This window comes from Populus euphratica, unplaced genomic scaffold (genome assembly GCF_000495115.2).
Source record: "Populus euphratica unplaced genomic scaffold, PopEup_1.0 scaffold338.1, whole genome shotgun sequence".
Classification (NCBI taxonomy): Eukaryota; Viridiplantae; Streptophyta; class Magnoliopsida; order Malpighiales; family Salicaceae; genus Populus; species Populus euphratica.
The window spans coordinates 90,239-108,929 of record NW_011500228.1 but is presented as its reverse complement, the minus strand read 5'-3'; the positions used below and the strand labels follow the sequence as shown (position 1 = coordinate 108,929).

Below are 18,691 nucleotides of genomic sequence, written 5' to 3'. Positions count from 1 at the left end.
CCTTCCCCTCTTCTATATTGCCACAAATCTAGGACTATATATATATATTCTTCACAAATTTAATCTCTTAACATTTAAGAGGATCATTATCACGGTTTTGATTCAATTTTTTTCTAAATATTATCTACATTGAGTAAATAAACCTACTCATTTATATTTTAGGTTAATTTATTGATATTTTTGTATAGTATTTTTAATTTGCTAATATATTTAAGTGTTTTACAACTTTTTTATATAGAATTTTATTGTATTACAATATGATTTGTATGTTAGAGTTTATTTGAAATTTGAGAAAAATTAAACTTGTTTAAAATTTAATTAATTAAATTTGATTTTGTAACTTAGGTGTGCTATACCAAAGAAATTATGAGTTATTTTATAGTTGTCAATCATATTTTATTAATTTTATTATTAAGTTAAAAAAATTTAAGAAATTTTTTTTTTTTGTAGAATTCATAATAATTAAATGGTGTTAATTTAAATTGAATAAATATAGATTAAATAAATGATAGATAATTAGTTGGGTATTGATTATACATGTTAATTTAATTTATTTAGTTTATATTTTGAAGGGATATTATTTTTTTATAAAAATAATAATTAATAATTAAATTGTGAATTTATTTTTAATTATTAAAGTTTAATTTTAAGTTGATAATTATATTATTAATAAATCTTGTTATTAATATTATTATTATTATTATTTAGCAGCTAGAGACCCCATATGAAGTCTATTGAAAGATACGGTAGGTGACTGTTACATCTCAATTAAAAGGATTTGTTTGGTAATATAGTTGGAGGTGTTAATAATTTTTCATGTTAAAATATATATTAATAAATTTTTTTATTTTTTTTTAATATCATCGTATTAAAATAATTTAAAATATATTAAATTTTAATAAAATAATTTAAAAATTTTAAAATATAATTTACATCACATTACCTGTGATTACCGAAGATGTTCTTAAAAAAAATTAAAGAAATGAAAAGAACTTAAGAACACTGCAGGGCCCTCATCGTAGGGTGACCGAAAAGCTTGAGACATGACAAGGCCCCTCCAAATGGGATTTCTTATAAGTTGTGGAGGTAGTAGCTCGATTATAGTTACATATATATAATTTAATTGACTTAATAAATCTAAAAATAACTTTAATAATAAATAAATATATAGTTTAATTTAAAATAAATATTTAATATGATATTTTTTAATATAAATATTAAAATAATAATATATTGGATCGATTCAAGTTAATTTATGAATTTATATGCTAAATTATAAAATCATGATAGCCTGATAAAAAATAAATTAAAATAAATTATAAAATTTATTTTTTAATAAACTATTAAAATAAATTATGAAATTCAATTTTTAATAAATTTAATGTTGAAAGATATAATTGAAATTGAAAAATCAATTAAAAAGAGAAAAAAAAACAATTCTTGTCAATCTAAATTAACTCGTCGAACTCATGACCCGCGTCATGAAATCAAAATAACATCCTATAAAATAATTGATATAAATTATAAATTTTAATTCTCAATCAACTTAGTATTAAATAATAAAATAAAATAAAAACTTAAATAAAACGAGTTAAGTGGTTAAACTAATAATTTGAATTATAAAACTAGAATAATTTCAGAAAAATAAAATAAAAATTATAAATTTTATTCTCTAATAAATATAATAATAAATGATGGTATTGAAATTGAGAAAACAAATATAAATCGAAAAAAAACTGCAAAATATGTTATTTAAATACATAGTACTTCATGATGAAATGTAGATTAAAATTTCCCAACTCTTTTAGTTTTTTTTTTTTTAATTTGCTGGCAAGAAAGACATGTACGTAGATGCTTAATCATCTATCTGCCTTGTACTTAAATAGATTGTCCGACAGAAAAATGATTGGCAAATATTTTTTTTTAGCGTGAATATTTTGTCCGTGTTTTCGTTGATAAATAGCTTCACCAACTGAATTGGTTCCATCGGGAATCCATCAATGATTTGTATATCTTCATCACACGGTGGAAGGACTAGTCCTCCTGGGCTTGCAGAGACAGAGCGCGTTCAGTTCCGCTCGGGCTCGGGCCCTGCTTTTTTCGAACCTTCAGGTGGTACCTGCACAGAACAAGCAAAAGCGGGAGGGAATGGCGAAGACCGACGTTAGCGCCACCTCATTTCCCGGCGAAGATATTGAAAGGATTTTGTAAGGATTAATTACAATAACGATCCCCCGAAGTGTGAATCACGGCAGCGACGTTGCGAACACTCCTTGAGTGCGCAGCGTGGGATGCACATCACTTGAGCTATTTGATAAAATAGCTCAAAGGGGTGTGATTAGACAGGTTTCGCCCACGATAATGGATTGCACTATTTAAAATTACAGGCGAATATAATTATGCTAATTTATTATTATTATAGGTGTTCAATTACTTTGCTTGAATCTTCATTAATTTTATAGACTTTAAAATTAATAATCGAAATTTTTGATAATTTTAAAATTTATAAAATTCAAAATGATAATTTTTAAAAACTAAATATAGTATTTAATTAGTTGAATTATATATTTCAAATTAATTATATTCATTTTTTGAAATTAGGCCATGAGGAGATAATCTCACACGGTTTAAATTTCATGTTAGTGACTTGATTTTAGTCAGATAGAAAAGTGTTGATGCATGCTGATAGCTAGTTCCCAATGTCTCCTCTAGCACAGCAGCATTTTATGGGATTTTTTTTTATTAACATGAATAATTTAAATATTTTTGTGAGTGTAGTTATGATTATTTTTTAAAATATTTTTTATTTAAAAATATATTAAAAATTATTTTTTATAAAATTATTTTTAATATTAATGCATTAAAATAATTTAAAAAAATAAAAAATTATCAATTTAAAATAAAAAAATAAAAATATTAAATTTATTCAAAAATATTTTTAATATAAAAAATAAATAGAGAATTAAAGCGTTATTGAGCTAGCTTTATGCTTCCATCTAAATTGAGTTTTAGAAAAACTATTACCTAAATAATACTATTCAGTGAATATATATATATATATATATCTATATATATACACTCTAATTGTATGATAGCAAATACATGCTTTAGCTTTGTTGGTTGGGCACGTGAAGACTAGAGATCATGGGTTTAGCATAGTTATTTATTCTCTCATGGCAGTCACTTAAAAAAAAAAAAAATGAAAGAGGCGAGCAAAAAGAAACTGCACGGCCATTCTTGCTGGCCTAGTAAAAAAAATGTATTTGAAGTTGTGATAGATGTTGTGGTTGTGATTTGAAAAAAAATATTTTATAAAAAATATTTTTAGTTAAAGTTGATTTAAAAAAATTGATATTTGGTTAAAATTGTGGTTGAAATTGAAGTTGAAAAAAAAATAGTTTAATGTATTTGGTTAATAATGCTTTTGAAATTGAAGTTATAAAATAATTTTAAAAAATATATATTAATAATTTTTTATTAAACTATTTATAATTCCATTACGTACAAAATTTATTCGATAAAAATTATAATTTTCATAATTTTTTGAGCGTATAATAAAATTAGATAAAATATTATCAGGTATAAAATTGATATTACAGTGTGAGTGAATTTAATTTACTTTATACTAGTTTTTCGAGAAAAAAATATTGTTCACATCACAGGCCAAATAAATTTAATTCACTTTAAACTAGTTTTTTTTTAAATATTAATAAAATTAAAAAATATTAATAAAATCAAAAAATATTAATAAATTTTTTTTAGTAATATTAACACTTAAAAAAATATTAATAAAATTAAATGAAGACTTTAGAAAAAAAACAAACATGTCTGAACAGTACAAGTGAATTACACTGTTTACATGAATAATGTAATGAATTATACTGTTCATGTTAATTGCATTGTTCATTGAATAGTTTAATTAACGTGAATAGTAAATAAAAAGCAGCATTCTTTTAATTTTTATTATCTGTGTTTCAATCGTAAAAATTATGTGGGACCATGCACAATAAATCAATTTTTTTTATTAAACTACTACAAATTATGTTTTAATTAAAACGCAGCCGTATTTGTATAAACAAACACCATTTAAGAGGAGCCAAGCGTTAGGCATAACACTTTGTTGTCCCTTTTCTTTTTTCACTTTTTTCTTTTCTTTTCTTCGTATTTCTTTTTTACACTCAGATTTTTTTCTTATCATATTCATTTACTCTTTAATTTTTATATGATTCTTAAGTATTATTATAATTTTTTTATTTAAATTTTAATAATTTTTTAAATTATTATCAATATGATATGATAATAATAAAAAATTATTCATTAAAAATCAATTGAGATTGATTATTTTATTATTAAAGTTTTTAAATAAATTTTGTACATAATTTTAATATATTTATATTTTTTTTTAGCTTTTGATAATAAAAAAATATAGGCATGCTATTTTGATAATTTTTACTAAATTACTTTAAAAATCATTATATATATAAACAAAAATAATAATTCTAGTTAAAAATATTATGGCGACTAAGATAAAAAAAATACATTAATAAAAAAATTATCTTGATAAAAATATTTTTCAAAATTTTTATATTTTTGAGTTTAATAACAATATTAAAAGACATATATATATATATATATATATATATATAAAATGATTTTCTATGCATTTTGTTGCAACTTATTGATATAGATTTTATCACCACTCCTTAGTTTCTATCTTCAATCTTCCTTCTAAGGAAATTATTGGTCTTAAACAACATAATCTATTTAAAAAGAAACAATAAACAAATGCTCCTTCCACCTTCAAACCGCAAGCCATTTATTGATATTAAGGCTCCATTAATGTAGTAATTATTATATATTGTGCAACAATTGGGTTTATATTCAACAAAAATGTACATTTTTAAAATAAAATAAAAAATATATAAAAATGACACACCTTAGAAAAGTGTATTTCCATTAATAATTTATTTGGTTTTTTAAAAATATTTCAATTGATAATTTCTTTCCAGTACTCTATTATGTTTTTATACCCCAAAAGAAAAAATAAATAAATTAAAACTCTTTCCATAGTGATAATGAAGCAATACTTTATTTGTGTGACCCAATAAAAAAAATCGATAATTAAATTATAAAGATAATTAGATTGTTTCCTAAGTGGCAGTACAAGATTGCTGTCTAAGTGTTATATTTTGTTTTCCATATTTAACAAGGTCAAACTTTAATAATGCCCCAAAACTATATAGTAATCTCAATTCTAGTAGTAAATAATAATAGTAATATTTTTTTAATCAATTTCACCTTTAAAATTTGGCCTGACTGGCCCTTTGTTGCCTTTTCTTTTCTTTTTTACTTTTTTTTTTCTTTATTTGTTTTACACTCCAAATTTGTTTTTTATCATATTCTTTTACTCTTTTACTTTGATATTGTTCTTGGATACTATTATAAATCTTTATTTAAATTTTACTAAATTTTTTTTGAATTATTTTGTATTTGATCTGACAATAAAAATATAACAATAAATAATTTATGAAATCTCAATTAAAATTAATTTTTTTATTATTAAAATATTTAAATAGATTTAGAATATAATTTTATCATGTTTATAATTTTCTCAGCCTTCAATCACACAAAATATAAACATCCTATTTTAATAGTTCTTTTACTTACTTAAACAATACATATATAAACAATGCTTCTAGTTTAAAAAGACTCATTTGAGTAAGATAAACTGATATAAAAATTTATCTTCATGAAAAAAAACTCAAAACAATTATATATTCGAGTACAATGATGATGCTAAAGAATTAACTTGAAAATTTTATTCATATTTTTATAATATAGTGTGGACATACAAATTACTCAATTATATATTATAGTTATTAAACTTGATTTGCCAGTGATTTGACAAACTTATGATCCAAAACTTACTTAGAATTTAGTTTTAATTTAAGTTGAAAGACATTGACTCTTTCAAATTTGATTAATTCAATGAATGGATTCATGATAAATTGAGTCAATACTAATTATTATTAAAAAAACTAACCTTGGATGACCGAAAACTTATGAGTTGAACAAATGATCTATACCTTTTTCTTGCCACCCTGAACTGAACCCAATAACCATGGTACTTGCTATAAAGCTTGGAGGTTTTCACTTTTCACAGAACTTATTGGCTCCTATTCTTGCACCATAGCCAAGCAACCTTTCGTTGTTGCAAACGAAAACCAACATAACTGGAGACCAAAGGCACCCATCTAAAACTTTATACTCAGAAATCTTGTCCGCACAAACCCTGTCTGAGTACAGTTCAATTGTAGCCTTGAAGGAGTATGCTTGTTGGCGCAGCCTAATCGCTCCATCAAGCACGTGTAAGATACGGATATGAAATGGGAAATGCTCACTCTTGCAATTTAATTATCAGATTAAATATTAAACGAAAATTCTCATAAATCCCTTAGCTTTGATATGAATAAATTATATCTAATTAGATTGAAAAATAGATTTAATTTTATTATGCTAAAATTGGTTTGAAAATATTATGGCTATAAACAAAGAAAGATGCAAAGTTGTTTGTGATTCGAATATGTATGTATTGTGGGTTATTGAGCCAACAACATTGGAAAAGGACAATATTCTAGGCGGGAGAGAGAAGAGCCCATTGTCGGTAGTAAAATAAAACAATTGACCAAGTTTTATTTAGATGGATCAAGAAATAGGTCAATTTAAATTTTTAATTAAATTTGAAAGATTTTTTATTTATTTATAATTTCTCTTCATTCAAACTAGTCTAGATCTCAGAACGGTCAAGTCTTCCTCAATTTCTAGTTATTTTTTTTTATTATAATGCTACTAATAATATTTTATGTTTTTAGCTGTTGATAATTTAATTATTTTTAGTTAGAATTTTCATTTTTAATTTATAAAATTAATTTTAAACTAGCATCTAAACAAAACTTGAGCACTAGGTTTTACTTTTTGGGGAGGATTAAACTTCTCAATTACAAAATCAATATCACTAGCCCTTTAATCACTCATCTTGCTCCACAAGAAGAGCCTCTTTTCAAACAGTCTCCAACTCAAACTCCACCAAATAAAATCCTCTGCCCTATTAAAATTTTTAAACTCTCTTATAATTCTTATAGGTGCGCAGGTTAACTCCCTTTGACACCTCCGTTCATTCTAGCCTCTACCACACCAAAAAAACTCAAAAACTACACCATACTCCACCTCCCCAAATCCAATCACACACGCAAAACCACTGCCACCACCTTCACCTTCGTTCTCTCTCTCTCTCTCTCTCTCTCTCTAAATAATAACGCTTTCTCTCTCTAGAAATCTCCGAAACCCTAGGGTTTGCAAGGTTTCAGTCACAGTCTCTTTCTCTCTCCGGATCTAGAATCAATGGCGGAGGAACCAGCATCGCAGTCGGTACCTTCACAATCGCAACCGCCGCAGTCATCATCGGCGGCGCCTCTAGGGTCTTCGGTGATACCGATAGTGAACAAGTTACAGGATATTTTTGCTCAGTTAGGTAGTCAATCGACGATTGAGCTGCCGCAGGTGGCAGTTGTAGGGAGTCAAAGCAGTGGAAAATCGAGTGTTTTGGAAGCACTTGTTGGGAGGGATTTCTTGCCACGCGGAAACGAAATCTGTACCCGGCGGCCGCTGGTTTTGCAGTTATTGCAGACTAAAAGGAAAGGTGATGGCTGTGGTGAAGAGGAGTGGGGAGAGTTCTTGCATTTGCCTGGGAAACGGTTTTATGATTTTTCCGAGATCCGGAGCGAAATTCAGGTGCGGATTTGGTGGATTAGTGAGAATTTGTGGTTCATTTTTGCATGCTTTATGAACTTAATTATGCGAGGTTTATTTGTGTTGTTTTTGTAATTAGTGATTAACGAAGAGGAATTTTAGAGAAATAAAGGCGTCTGATTTGTTCATTTGACGAGTTTGTTTGTCTGGTTAGGCTATTGTAACTGTTTCAGAGTTGAATATCAATTTTGTGCTTGATTGTGACTATTAGTAGTGTTTAATAGTTTGATTTTCGAGATGTTTTTGCGTGCTTGTGTGTTTGGAATTAGTGATGGTTGGAGAGAGTTTGGAGAAACTAAGGGACGATTTTGTTGGACGAGTAGGCATATATATTATGGAGCGCTTATGGTTGTATTGTTATTTTTGTAATATTTGAACAAAAATATAGAGAAATTAAGGTGTGGATTTGTTGGATGAATGATTATACGTGTCTGGTTAGGGTATTGCAAATGTTTTAAAAGACTAAATTTGAGTTTGGTTTCCTGCATGTGTGCATGCACTCTTGCAGGTTTTCTGTTTAGTAATAGTTGAACAAAGGTGTAAAAAATGGGGGAAGTTAAACGTGTAGTTATATTTAGAGTTTGGTTTAGCAATTCAATTATTAATAATTGAAGGAAAAGTGTAGTGGAAAAAATTGAGTAATTTTTAGTTGGTGTTTTGGGAGTGTATGGATGAGGAGGAAATTTGAATTTGTTAACTGTTATATTGTGATTTGTTTTGGTTCTTTAGTGTTTCGGAGGTGTGATTTTGCGTGACTGATTTTATTGAGTGTAGCTAATGATGTATTTGGTTGAGTTAGGTAGTTGAATGGTTAAGTGATTGAAGAAATTGTTACTGGGATTATTTTTTGAATTTTTGGAAGGTGGGGAGGGCGAGTAGGAAAAAAATATTGCTTGTTTTCTGAAAATGATTCTTTTGTTTGGTGAGTTTGTTAATTTTTTATTTTTTTTCTTTTGAAGTGATATTGGAGTTATTTTGCGTTGTTTATGTTTCTTGAGCCCCAGTAGAGGTGCACATTGGGATTGAGCATGTGACTTATTTATTTATTATTCCCTTACAATTAGGGCAAAACCACCCTTTGGCAAAATTTGACCTGTTTATCAGAATGAAACTTGTTTGGCTGGACTTATGGTAACATTTTTCTTGAAATCAATTACATGCATGGCTCAAATAGCTTTTCTGAACCTTGAAATAGTTTACTGTGCATCTGGGTTTGGTTTGTTGAATGTTGATTTCAGTTATCAGTCAGCTTATTATTCAATTATTTTGAATTGGTTGTAGGCTGAGACTGCTAAGGAAGCAGGAGGAAACAAAGGTGTCTCTGACAAGCAAATTCGTTTGAAGATTTTTTCACCTAATGTTCTTGATATCACACTTGTAGATCTACCTGGTATAACAAAGGTTCCTGTGGGTGATCAACCCTCTGATATCGAAGCAAGAATTAGAACTATGATCATGTCATATATTAAAAAACCAAGCTGTCTGATTCTAGCTGTTACAGCAGCAAATTCAGATTTAGCGAACTCGGATGCTCTTCAGATTGCAGGAAATGCAGATCCTGATGGTATGTTTGCTTTTGATATGCTTTCTGAGCAACTTTGTCATGTGTATTTCTTTGGACTCATGCTAATCTCTGTTGACAGGTTATAGAACCATTGGAGTAATTACAAAGGTGAGGCTGCTGCTTAACATATTGTTTTTGTTTGATTTAACATCTATAAGAACTTGCTTGCTCCATAGAAGGGTTGACACATTTTTTCTTTGACTCAGTTGGATATTATGGACAGAGGTACTGATGCTCGTAATCTGTTGCTTGGAAAAGTGATTCCCCTTAGACTTGGTTATGTTGGTGTTGTGAATCGTAGTCAAGAGGTAATCATGTTACTACTACATAGGAAAAATGCTAGTTGTTTAATGGTGCATTCTTCTGCTTGATTTTTAGTTGGGGTCTTACAAACTCATCATTTCCTTTTTTACCTTTTCTTCTGTTTAGATTACTATCTTGCTGATACTTCATGAACTTGTTGATAAATTGTTTTAGCAGCTTTTGTTTCTGTTATTTAAAATGTTTTCCTTGCTTTGCTCATTGCATCATTTTTTCCCATAAGGAATTGTTTGGTGGTGGTTTTATTTTGATGTTTTTTTTCTGATTGGGTGTAGACAGTAATATTCAGTACTGGTAATCATAAAGAATAAGACTTCTCTATATGTTAGCCTTTTTTTCAGTATTCGTGATTTTCATTTTTCTTAATTGTTTGATTCAATATTATTTTGGCACAGGATGCATTTTGAAGATGCATCATCCTATCTGACGTGCTTTTTTTTACTTATTTGAAATTTGCCTGGTTGTGCTATTAGAACCATCATATATTGAACATGACATAACTTCCTGTACACGTATAAACGATGGCATTCTAGCCAATGGTTGGCTGATCTATTGAATGGCTATCCTGATGCAGGATATCATGCTTAATCGGAGTATCAAGGATGCGCTTGCTGCAGAGGAGAAGTTCTTCCGTAGTCGCCCGGTATGATAGCCCTATCTCTTTATTGATACCCCTAATTTGGTGCAAAAAAAAAGTAGAGAAATTGATTGCTCTATTTACTTCCATGCTGTTCTATAGGTATATAATGGTCTAGCTGATCGTTGTGGTGTTCCTCAACTGGCAAAGAAGCTGAACCAGGTAGAATTTTTGCAGCATTCACTTTCAGAATACCTTCAAGGATATGATTAATTATTTCAAAGTAGATTCCTTGCACTCTGCATCTATTGCTATGACTCTCATAGGAGTTTTTTTTCTCTGAATGAACGTTATTTTGTTACTTTCCCCCCCAGATTCTAGTGCAACATATAAAAGCAATACTTCCAGGGCTGAAATCACGAATAAGCTCTGCATTGGTTTCTGTTGCAAAAGAACATGCAAGCTATGGAGAAATCACAGAATCAAAGGTATGTATTTATTTGCTTTCTTTTCATTTTTTTTTGGTCGGAGCGTCCCTGTTACTTGGTTGAGAATGTTTTCAAGTAATTGTTTGATTTCTGGTCACAGCCATGGGTTTGTTCCAAGCACAATGTTAGCCTTTTTATCTGCATTTGTCCTCCTGTTGTGATCTGGTTTCTGACTAAATTACCTGTCTGAGCTGATGCTTTTCCTTGATAATTATCCTACTTTTTTCTTTGGCTGTTCATACTCATTTTTCATAATTAGATTACTCTTGAATTCTTATTATGTGATTTATCGTTTCTGTTTTCAGAATGTTCTAGCTGTCCATTCTTCTTGCTTATTTTGTTTTATATGATTGATTTAATCAACTTGTTACCCAACTTTCTGTAAATAAATAGGCTGGTCAAGGAACTCTTATTCTGAACATTCTTTCAAAATATTCTGAAGGTACCTCTTATTTTTCCTTGGGCTTGCATCCAGAATTATGTATTTCTTGAATAGATATTTTATCATTTCAAGCTTGACCATTAATGTTTCATGGTTTCTTGTTGGATACAGCATTTTCTTCTATGGTTGAGGGAAGAAATGAAGAAATGTCAAGATCCGAGCTCTCTGGAGGAGCACGAATTCATTATATTTTTCAATCAATATTTGTGAAGAGTTTGGAGGTTTGTATATTGATGTTTACATGCTCTGCCTTGTGAAAAATGTTCATTTAATTGGATTGATGTAAATTTCTTTCTATCATCTTCATGTGCATCCTTGATATTTTCTACTAGAGAGTGAAATGCAACTTTTGGTTAGTTTGAATTGAGTGAAAGCCTGAAGATCTGGTGTAAGGGGGTGTTTGAGAGTGTGATCACTTTTTACTCGAAAATACATCAAAATGATTTTAAAGCACCAAAAAAATATTAATTTGAAGCAAAGAAAAAAATACAAAATTTTCACATTTTTTCAAAAGTGTTTTTGAAACTAAAAAACAAACAGGCCAAATCTAGTAAAACTACCCCTTTCATTTTGGAGTGTGGGGATTTGGACATGTGCAGTCCAAGTTCAAGCCTTATTTTTGAATCTTTAACCTCTAGACCAATGCCTCATTGGTTTGTAAAACTGATATTAACTTTTCTTTATTCTTTTCTCAGTAAGTAAATGGAAATATTAATTTGTGGGTGCAGACCTGAGATCATGTTCTGCATGGAATGTGGTTTCTAGGATGTCATGAAACCATGGAGATTTATGCATGGTTTTATGTGCTTGTGAATTCAATTAGGGAAATTTGTACGAGAGTCCTCATGGCTATAGCTGTATGCGTTCTGCTACCTGTCATGCAACATTTTACACTTATTTTCCAAGATATTTGCTTTGTTCCTTTACCCATTACATTTCATGAATTCATTTAACTAATAGTTCAAATTTAGTTACTTTCATGTTTACAGTTCTTTTGCACATGTTGACAATGTCTTTTATCCAATTTCCTCACGGAGTTTCAAAATAATATTGTTTTTTCCCTAAAGTTTACAACTTTCACCGAATAATCAATACAAGCAAGTTGGTAACTCTTAGAGGAGCAATGCACCACATAGTATTGATGCTTTTAAAGTTAGCTTAGTTAAAAAAAAAAAACACAGTTGACAGTAAAAATCGCAACAAGCTACATGTCATGTTGAAAGCCACATGGTAGCAAAAACAGACTTAATGAGGGGAAGGGGTGAGAAAATAAACCAATTAAATGATTCATTTAAGGTATGGTTATACCATCCCTCTAATTTGGTGCTTTTAAGTGACTAATATTTGCGGACCCTTGCATCATAGTTGCATTTGCTAATTAAATAAGCTTTTCCTAAAGTTAGCTTAGTTAAAAAAAAAAAAAACACAGTTTACAGTAAAAATCGCAACAAGCTACATGTCATGTTGAAAGCCACATGGTAGCAAAAACAGACTTAATGAGGGGAAGGGGTGAGAAAATAAACCAATTAAATGATTCATTTAAGGTATGGTTATACCATCCCTCTAATTTGGTGCTTTTAAGTGACTAATATTTGCGGACCCTTGCATCATAGTTGCATTTGCTAATTAAATAAGCTTTTCCTACTCTTACTTTAAGCAATGGGAGGTTAAATGGCTATGAGCCTGTTTGGTATTGTTGTAGTGGTTATTTTTCGAAGTGTTTTTTTGCTTGGAAATGCATAAAAATAATATTTTTTTATTTTTTAAAATTCATTTTTACTATCAACTTGTTAAAACGATCTAAATACTCCAAAAAATAAAAGTAATTTGAAGTGAAGAAAAAAATAAAAAATTTTCAAGTTTTTTCTAAAACGCTTTTGAAATGTAAAAACAAACGGTTTCTAGGTCTAGTAGCAATTATCTGTTTTTGCGTTACGCAAAATTAAGGTTGTTTTTTTTTAAAGAAAAAAAAACTATCACTGGACACTGACAATTAAAATATTTGAGGTATGCTTAGTATTACTAAGATCCATTTGTTCAATAGAATTTGTCTTAGCTACCATCCTGTGAATAATATGACTATTATTTTTGGAAAACATACTGTAATCTATCTCTCATTTATTGAATGTTATGTGACATGATTTGTTGTGCAGGAGGTTGATCCCTGTGAGGATTTGACTGATGCTGACATTCAAACTATCATTCAGAATGCCACTGGTCCTAGAACTCCACTGTTTGTACCAGAGGTAGGTTTATTGTTTTCACTTTCTGAAAATTAAATGATTCCATTTCTTTTGCTTGTGGACTCCCTCTTTTGTTTTAACTTTTGCTTCTCAAAGAAGTTTCTATTTCTAAGCGAAGCTGTATGATGATTTTGGTTTTCATTTATATAGGTGCCATTTGAAGTTCTTGTCAGGAAGCAAATAGCTCGTTTGTTAGATCCAAGCCTTCAATGTGCCAGGTTTATATATGATGAGTTAATAAAGGTATGGATGTTGTGATTGAAGTCTCTCAGAATTAAAATTTACACTGTCGGATCTTTAAATAAAATTTCTCTCTTCAGATTAGTCATCGCTGTCTAGTGAATGAACTCCAGCGGTTTCCAGTTCTAAGAAAGCGCATGGACGAAGTTATTGGAAACTTTTTACGAGATGGTCTTGAACCATCGGAGACAATGATTGGACATATTATTGAAATGGAGGTATGAGCATACCGATATTTTTCAAAATCTTAATGTTCAAGTTTTCTGGTTAATATTGCTATATTTCCCCTTTTTTCTTTTAATTCTTGTTAATCCATTGTATTGACTTGTTTTCTGTTGTATTTGTTTTGATCAAACTTCCTGTTGCTTTTGGGAGTGGTAGACTGCACTAACTTTGAGCATTTTCTCCCCTACCTTCCCTGCCAAACTTTGTAAATTTTAGACCTTGAACCTGCAACTCTCTGGTTGTGATTCAAATCATGACCCTTTCTGCTGTCTTGTGTGATTGAAAGTTCTTACAGGATAGCCAAAATATAGTTATTCATTTGCCTAGTGGTTCCATATCTGTTTGCTTCTTTCTGTCCTTTGTTTTCTCTACCATGTCAGTACTATATGATTGATTACATAATGTTTTCTTTCTTTTGCAGATGGACTACATAAATACCTCCCACCCAAGTTTTATTGGTGGGAGTAAGGCTGTGGAGATCGCACAGCAGCAGATCAAGTCTTCCAAGGTTTCTCTAGCTATGCCCAGGCAAAAAGTATGTGTGTTGTGCAAATTTTCTTCAGTACTGTTATATCTGTATTTGATTTCTGATTTTGTTAGATCACATCTCTTTTGTCCCTATTCTTATTACTTTTATATTAATTAGGATGCCCTAGAGCCTGATAAGGCACCAGCTTCTGAAAGGAGTATGAAGACTAGGGCCATTTTGGCCAGACAAGTAAATGGGATCATACCAGATCAGGCATGTTATTTATTTTTTTTCTGTTCATTGTTGTATCCTTAATTTTATTGTAGTGCATACTGTTATGGAGCTTGTGTAATTAGATACCGGTCTTTATGTGACTTACAGGGAGCGCGTCCTGTTTCAGAGGTCCCACCTGCTGGTAATTTTCTACTCCATAGAAATTGCAATGGGATGTACACATCCATTTTTAGATACTTAAAATTGTTTTATCAGGGAGTACAAATGTTTCAAGTTGGGGTATCTCATCAATTTTTGGTGGAGGTGACCATTCTCGAGTTTCTGCTAAAGAAAATTCAACAAGCAAGTCATACAATGAACCTGCTCAGAGCACGGAATCCTTTGATCAAAGTATGATTCATTTAAGAGAGGTATGTTGTCTCAAATAATAACCCTGATTAGCCTATGCACAATGCATTTTTTTCTAACAAGAATATTTATGTGTTTTGGAAGCCCCCAACTGTCTTGAGGCCTTCAGAAAGCCATTCAGAGAATGAGTCTATTGAAATTGCAGTCACAAAATTGCTGTTGAAATCATACTATGACATTGTTCGGAAAAACATCGAGGACTCTGTACCAAAAGCAATTATGCACTTTCTGGTAATCCTTCATTAATCTGGATGTATCTTTTACTTTCAAACACCCTTGCCCCATTGTATAACTGCTATTACACTTGGCTGTTATGGGATCTCCTGTCTAGTTTGGGCCTTTCTGTTGGTGTTTTTCCCTTGTTTTTGTTTAATAAATTCATATCTGCTCTCTTTTTGGGTCTGCTGGCTGCCATCTCTGTGGTCATCTTGTTCCTCTGTAATTTTTTGCTGTAAATAATTTAGACTAAAAAAAAAAAAAGAAGGAAAAATTACATTAGCAAAATTTTTTGCCCAACCATCTACTAGATTTCGATGTATCAGTAAGCATGCACCATTGTTCTCCTCTCTAAGAAATCCGTACTAAAGAAACAATAATTATTGGGTATGGCAGCATAACACAAATAGCATCTATCTTATCTGGACATTATCCACAGCTGCTTTATGAGTATACTTTCAAAACGTCCCTAAACTCCCTTGGTTTCTTCGTCAACATCATCATCTTTGTATCATTAGAAAAACTACCATGATGGAATGGAAGTTTGGGCAAGTTCTCTAATTTACAAGTCTTGTACTTATAAAATTCAAATCAAAATAACATTTTGGGTTATCTTGGCAAGTATAGTAGGACATATTTCAGAAGGTTTGATAATTTCTGATGTCACTTACATTCATTATATGCAGGTAAACCATACAAAACGTGAACTTCACAATGTCTTCATTAGAAAACTATACAGGTGGCAACCAAGTTTTTACATTGATTTTAGTCAATTTTTCTGATTCCATCCTGTTAGTTATAGTTCATATATTGCATGCTAGTCGTATATGTTAATCCTGGATTTCTGTTTCTCACTGAAACAGGGAGAATCTTTTTGAGGAGATGTTGCAGGAACATGATGAGATAGCGCTGAAGAGAAAGCAGACACGAGAATCACTCCGAGTTCTCCAACAGGCATTTAGGGTAGGTTTTCATGACTCTCCAATCAGTAGAACCATTTACATTTACTCTGTCCTTGAATTCTATTATGGTTCTCTTAAGAGTCTAATTTTCCATAAGCTCTGTGGTGTGTGAGGCTTGGGAGTTAATTTTCTTTCAACTGCACATGTATATGGCAATTGGTGGTATCTGCATGTGTATGCAAAACACAGTTTTGTCAAATGGGGTGAGCTTTAAGATTCAAATCTTTCTTGCTTGGCATCTTGTTTACCTTCTGCATCTGGTAACCCATTTTTATTTCCCCCCTCGAACTTTTTTGCTATTCAAAAGCTAGCAAGCATCAGTAGGCTTTTGTCACTAGATATAGATATGATATTTAATTGCTCTGTTGTCGTGAGGTTCTTTAGCTGCCTCTGCATTGCAAATGTAGATTTGCTGAGAATATCCTGACACGTAATTGGCTGGTATTGTTTCTTTTCAGACATTGGATGAATTGCCATTGGAAGCTGAAACTGTTGAAAGAGGATATAGTTTGGGCTCTGATTCCACAGGATTGCCAAAGATCCATGGATTGCCAACATCAACAATGCATGGCGTTGGTTCCAGTGATTCCTACTCAGCTTCTCCTAAGAACTCGAAGTCCCGGAGATCATCCCACTCAGGGGAGCTACAGCCACATTTATATGTTGATTCTAATGGAAGTGGACGTACTTACATGCCAGGTCTCTATCCAACAGTAGACTTTTAAGCAATGTGATCGAGTACAGCGGTCAAAATTTCTAATAGTGTCCATATTATATTTGTTTAATTGCTAAGTCACACTCTACACATGAATTTCCAGATTATTGAGATTCCAACTTTCAAAGGTGGCTCCGAAAGATGCAAGCAATGCTGAAAGTTGCGCCTTCTCCCATTCATTCCTTTTGATTCTCTCTGCTATAGGATTATAATTGCAATTTTTACAAGGCTCCAGGAAGAATAACAGGGGGCAAATGATCTACTTTCCCTTTTCCTGTCAGAAGCAGTGGCCGCAACCCTAAATATATGTGTATATATATTTATATATTTTTTGACCGAGTGCTATTTTGATTGATTTGCCGCACTGAAAAATGTCTAGATAGTTTTATTTTGATCAAATATAACTTTGAAGGAGCTCTGATAGTGCCTTGTGGTACGTTTTAGCTTTTAGTCATGTTGAGCTTGCAAAATTCAAACGCTAGAAATTTAGCTACTCGTTCATTTGATTTTCCAGGTGTTGAGTGCAGCTTAAATACCGTCTTTATAGACAATATGGATGATGGATTAGGAATTGCTATAATATAATGGGATTCTTTTAGGATTTGATGTTGATTGTGGTTTATTAGGGTAATTTTCCTCTGATATCCTCACTGCTTTGGAGAGATGATTCTGTTATCAGTGGATATTTTTTTTTTTTTAAAAGTCGCAGCATTTTGTTTTCTATATATAATCTCCAGCTCATTCAAAATGACATTGGTCTTCGGGCTTGGAAAAACATTGCTGAAAGAAACCCGATGTGTGTTTTTTTTTCAGGGCTTAGCCATCAGCGCTTGTCGAGGGAGTCTAGGCCAGTTTGACACAGTGCTTAGCCTCGTTACTTGTCAGCTACCATTAGAATAAGGCAAGTACTATTGATTCAAAACCAATCCAGGTGGCTATTTGGATTCGAAATTAGCCTTGTTACATGAGACTTGATTAATGGTTCAAGTGGCATAGGTTAATAACAAAAAGTTGGGTTGGGAGATGAGAAAAATATTATTAAAAAAATTAATCCCAGTAATAAATTACTATTTATTATAATAATATAATTATCATTTAATTTTTTGATCATTTTATTCCGAGTATAAGGTGGTTTTTTAACTTAGACAAAAATAACTTTCAAGGATTGTGCATAGTTGTTTTGGTAAATAAATTTTGTAATGTATAGTAAAATTATTAATGTAATCATTGAACAAAATAATACAATACCTTATATAAAAGGTTGTTTTTATATTTTTATATTTTATAGAATAGTTGAATAGTACATTACCCTTATAATTTAATTTTTTTCAGCCTTAGCTTTAGGGCCATTTTCTTAGATGATTCATAATCCTTAGCCAGTCACAGGTCTTATGATCCTAGTATATGATCAATGCTGAATCCCAACAGCAGATTGCAACAAACTAGAAGAAGAGTATAGGAAAGTCTTTTCCATTTCAGTATGTTGAATCCCATATAGAAAGTCTAGTAATGTATTGTTGTGTATGTTTTCTTGCCCATGTTAACTTGTTTCCATCCATAAATGAATGAAGTCGGATGTTTAAAAGTAAAACCAATTTTTTTGTGGAATTAGGGGTCGGCCTTTTGTTTCCTGAAGGCAAACCATGTTCTGAACAACACTAGCTATCTACCTTGTTTCTAAAAGAATAGGTTTTTGCTTGCGGCGATACTCTGCAACACGGTACAATCACTACTCAAAACCAACTTTCTGATGGAATCGGGTGTCAACCTTTTGTTTC

The 18,691-nt window shown here is 30.7% G+C and overlaps 1 protein-coding gene across 2 annotated transcripts; it reads left to right on the top strand.

Annotated features, from left to right (window-relative positions):
• The first annotated feature begins 7,122 nt into the window (after window positions 1-7,122).
• Window positions 7,123-17,464, top strand: LOC105112402 (dynamin-related protein 3A-like). 2 transcript variants are annotated; one of them, XM_011008099.1, is made up of 21 exons: window positions 7,124-7,791; window positions 9,091-9,373; window positions 9,453-9,481; window positions 9,580-9,681; window positions 10,269-10,337; window positions 10,434-10,493; window positions 10,646-10,759; window positions 11,153-11,201; window positions 11,313-11,422; window positions 13,355-13,447; window positions 13,595-13,687; window positions 13,765-13,902; window positions 14,331-14,444; window positions 14,556-14,651; window positions 14,760-14,793; window positions 14,868-15,022; window positions 15,105-15,251; window positions 15,923-15,975; window positions 16,100-16,199; window positions 16,657-16,897; window positions 17,017-17,464. In XM_011008099.1, exons 1-21 carry the CDS (start codon window positions 7,402-7,404, stop codon window positions 17,022-17,024), a joined length of 2,478 nt encoding a protein of 825 aa, XP_011006401.1. In that variant the 5' UTR covers window positions 7,124-7,401; the 3' UTR covers window positions 17,025-17,464. The 2 variants fall into 2 exon arrangements, with proteins under 2 accessions (XP_011006400.1, XP_011006401.1); XM_011008098.1 differs by lacking the exon at window positions 17,017-17,464 and having other exon boundaries at window positions 7,123-7,791; window positions 16,657-16,983.
• The last annotated feature ends 1,227 nt before the right edge of the window (window positions 17,465-18,691 follow it).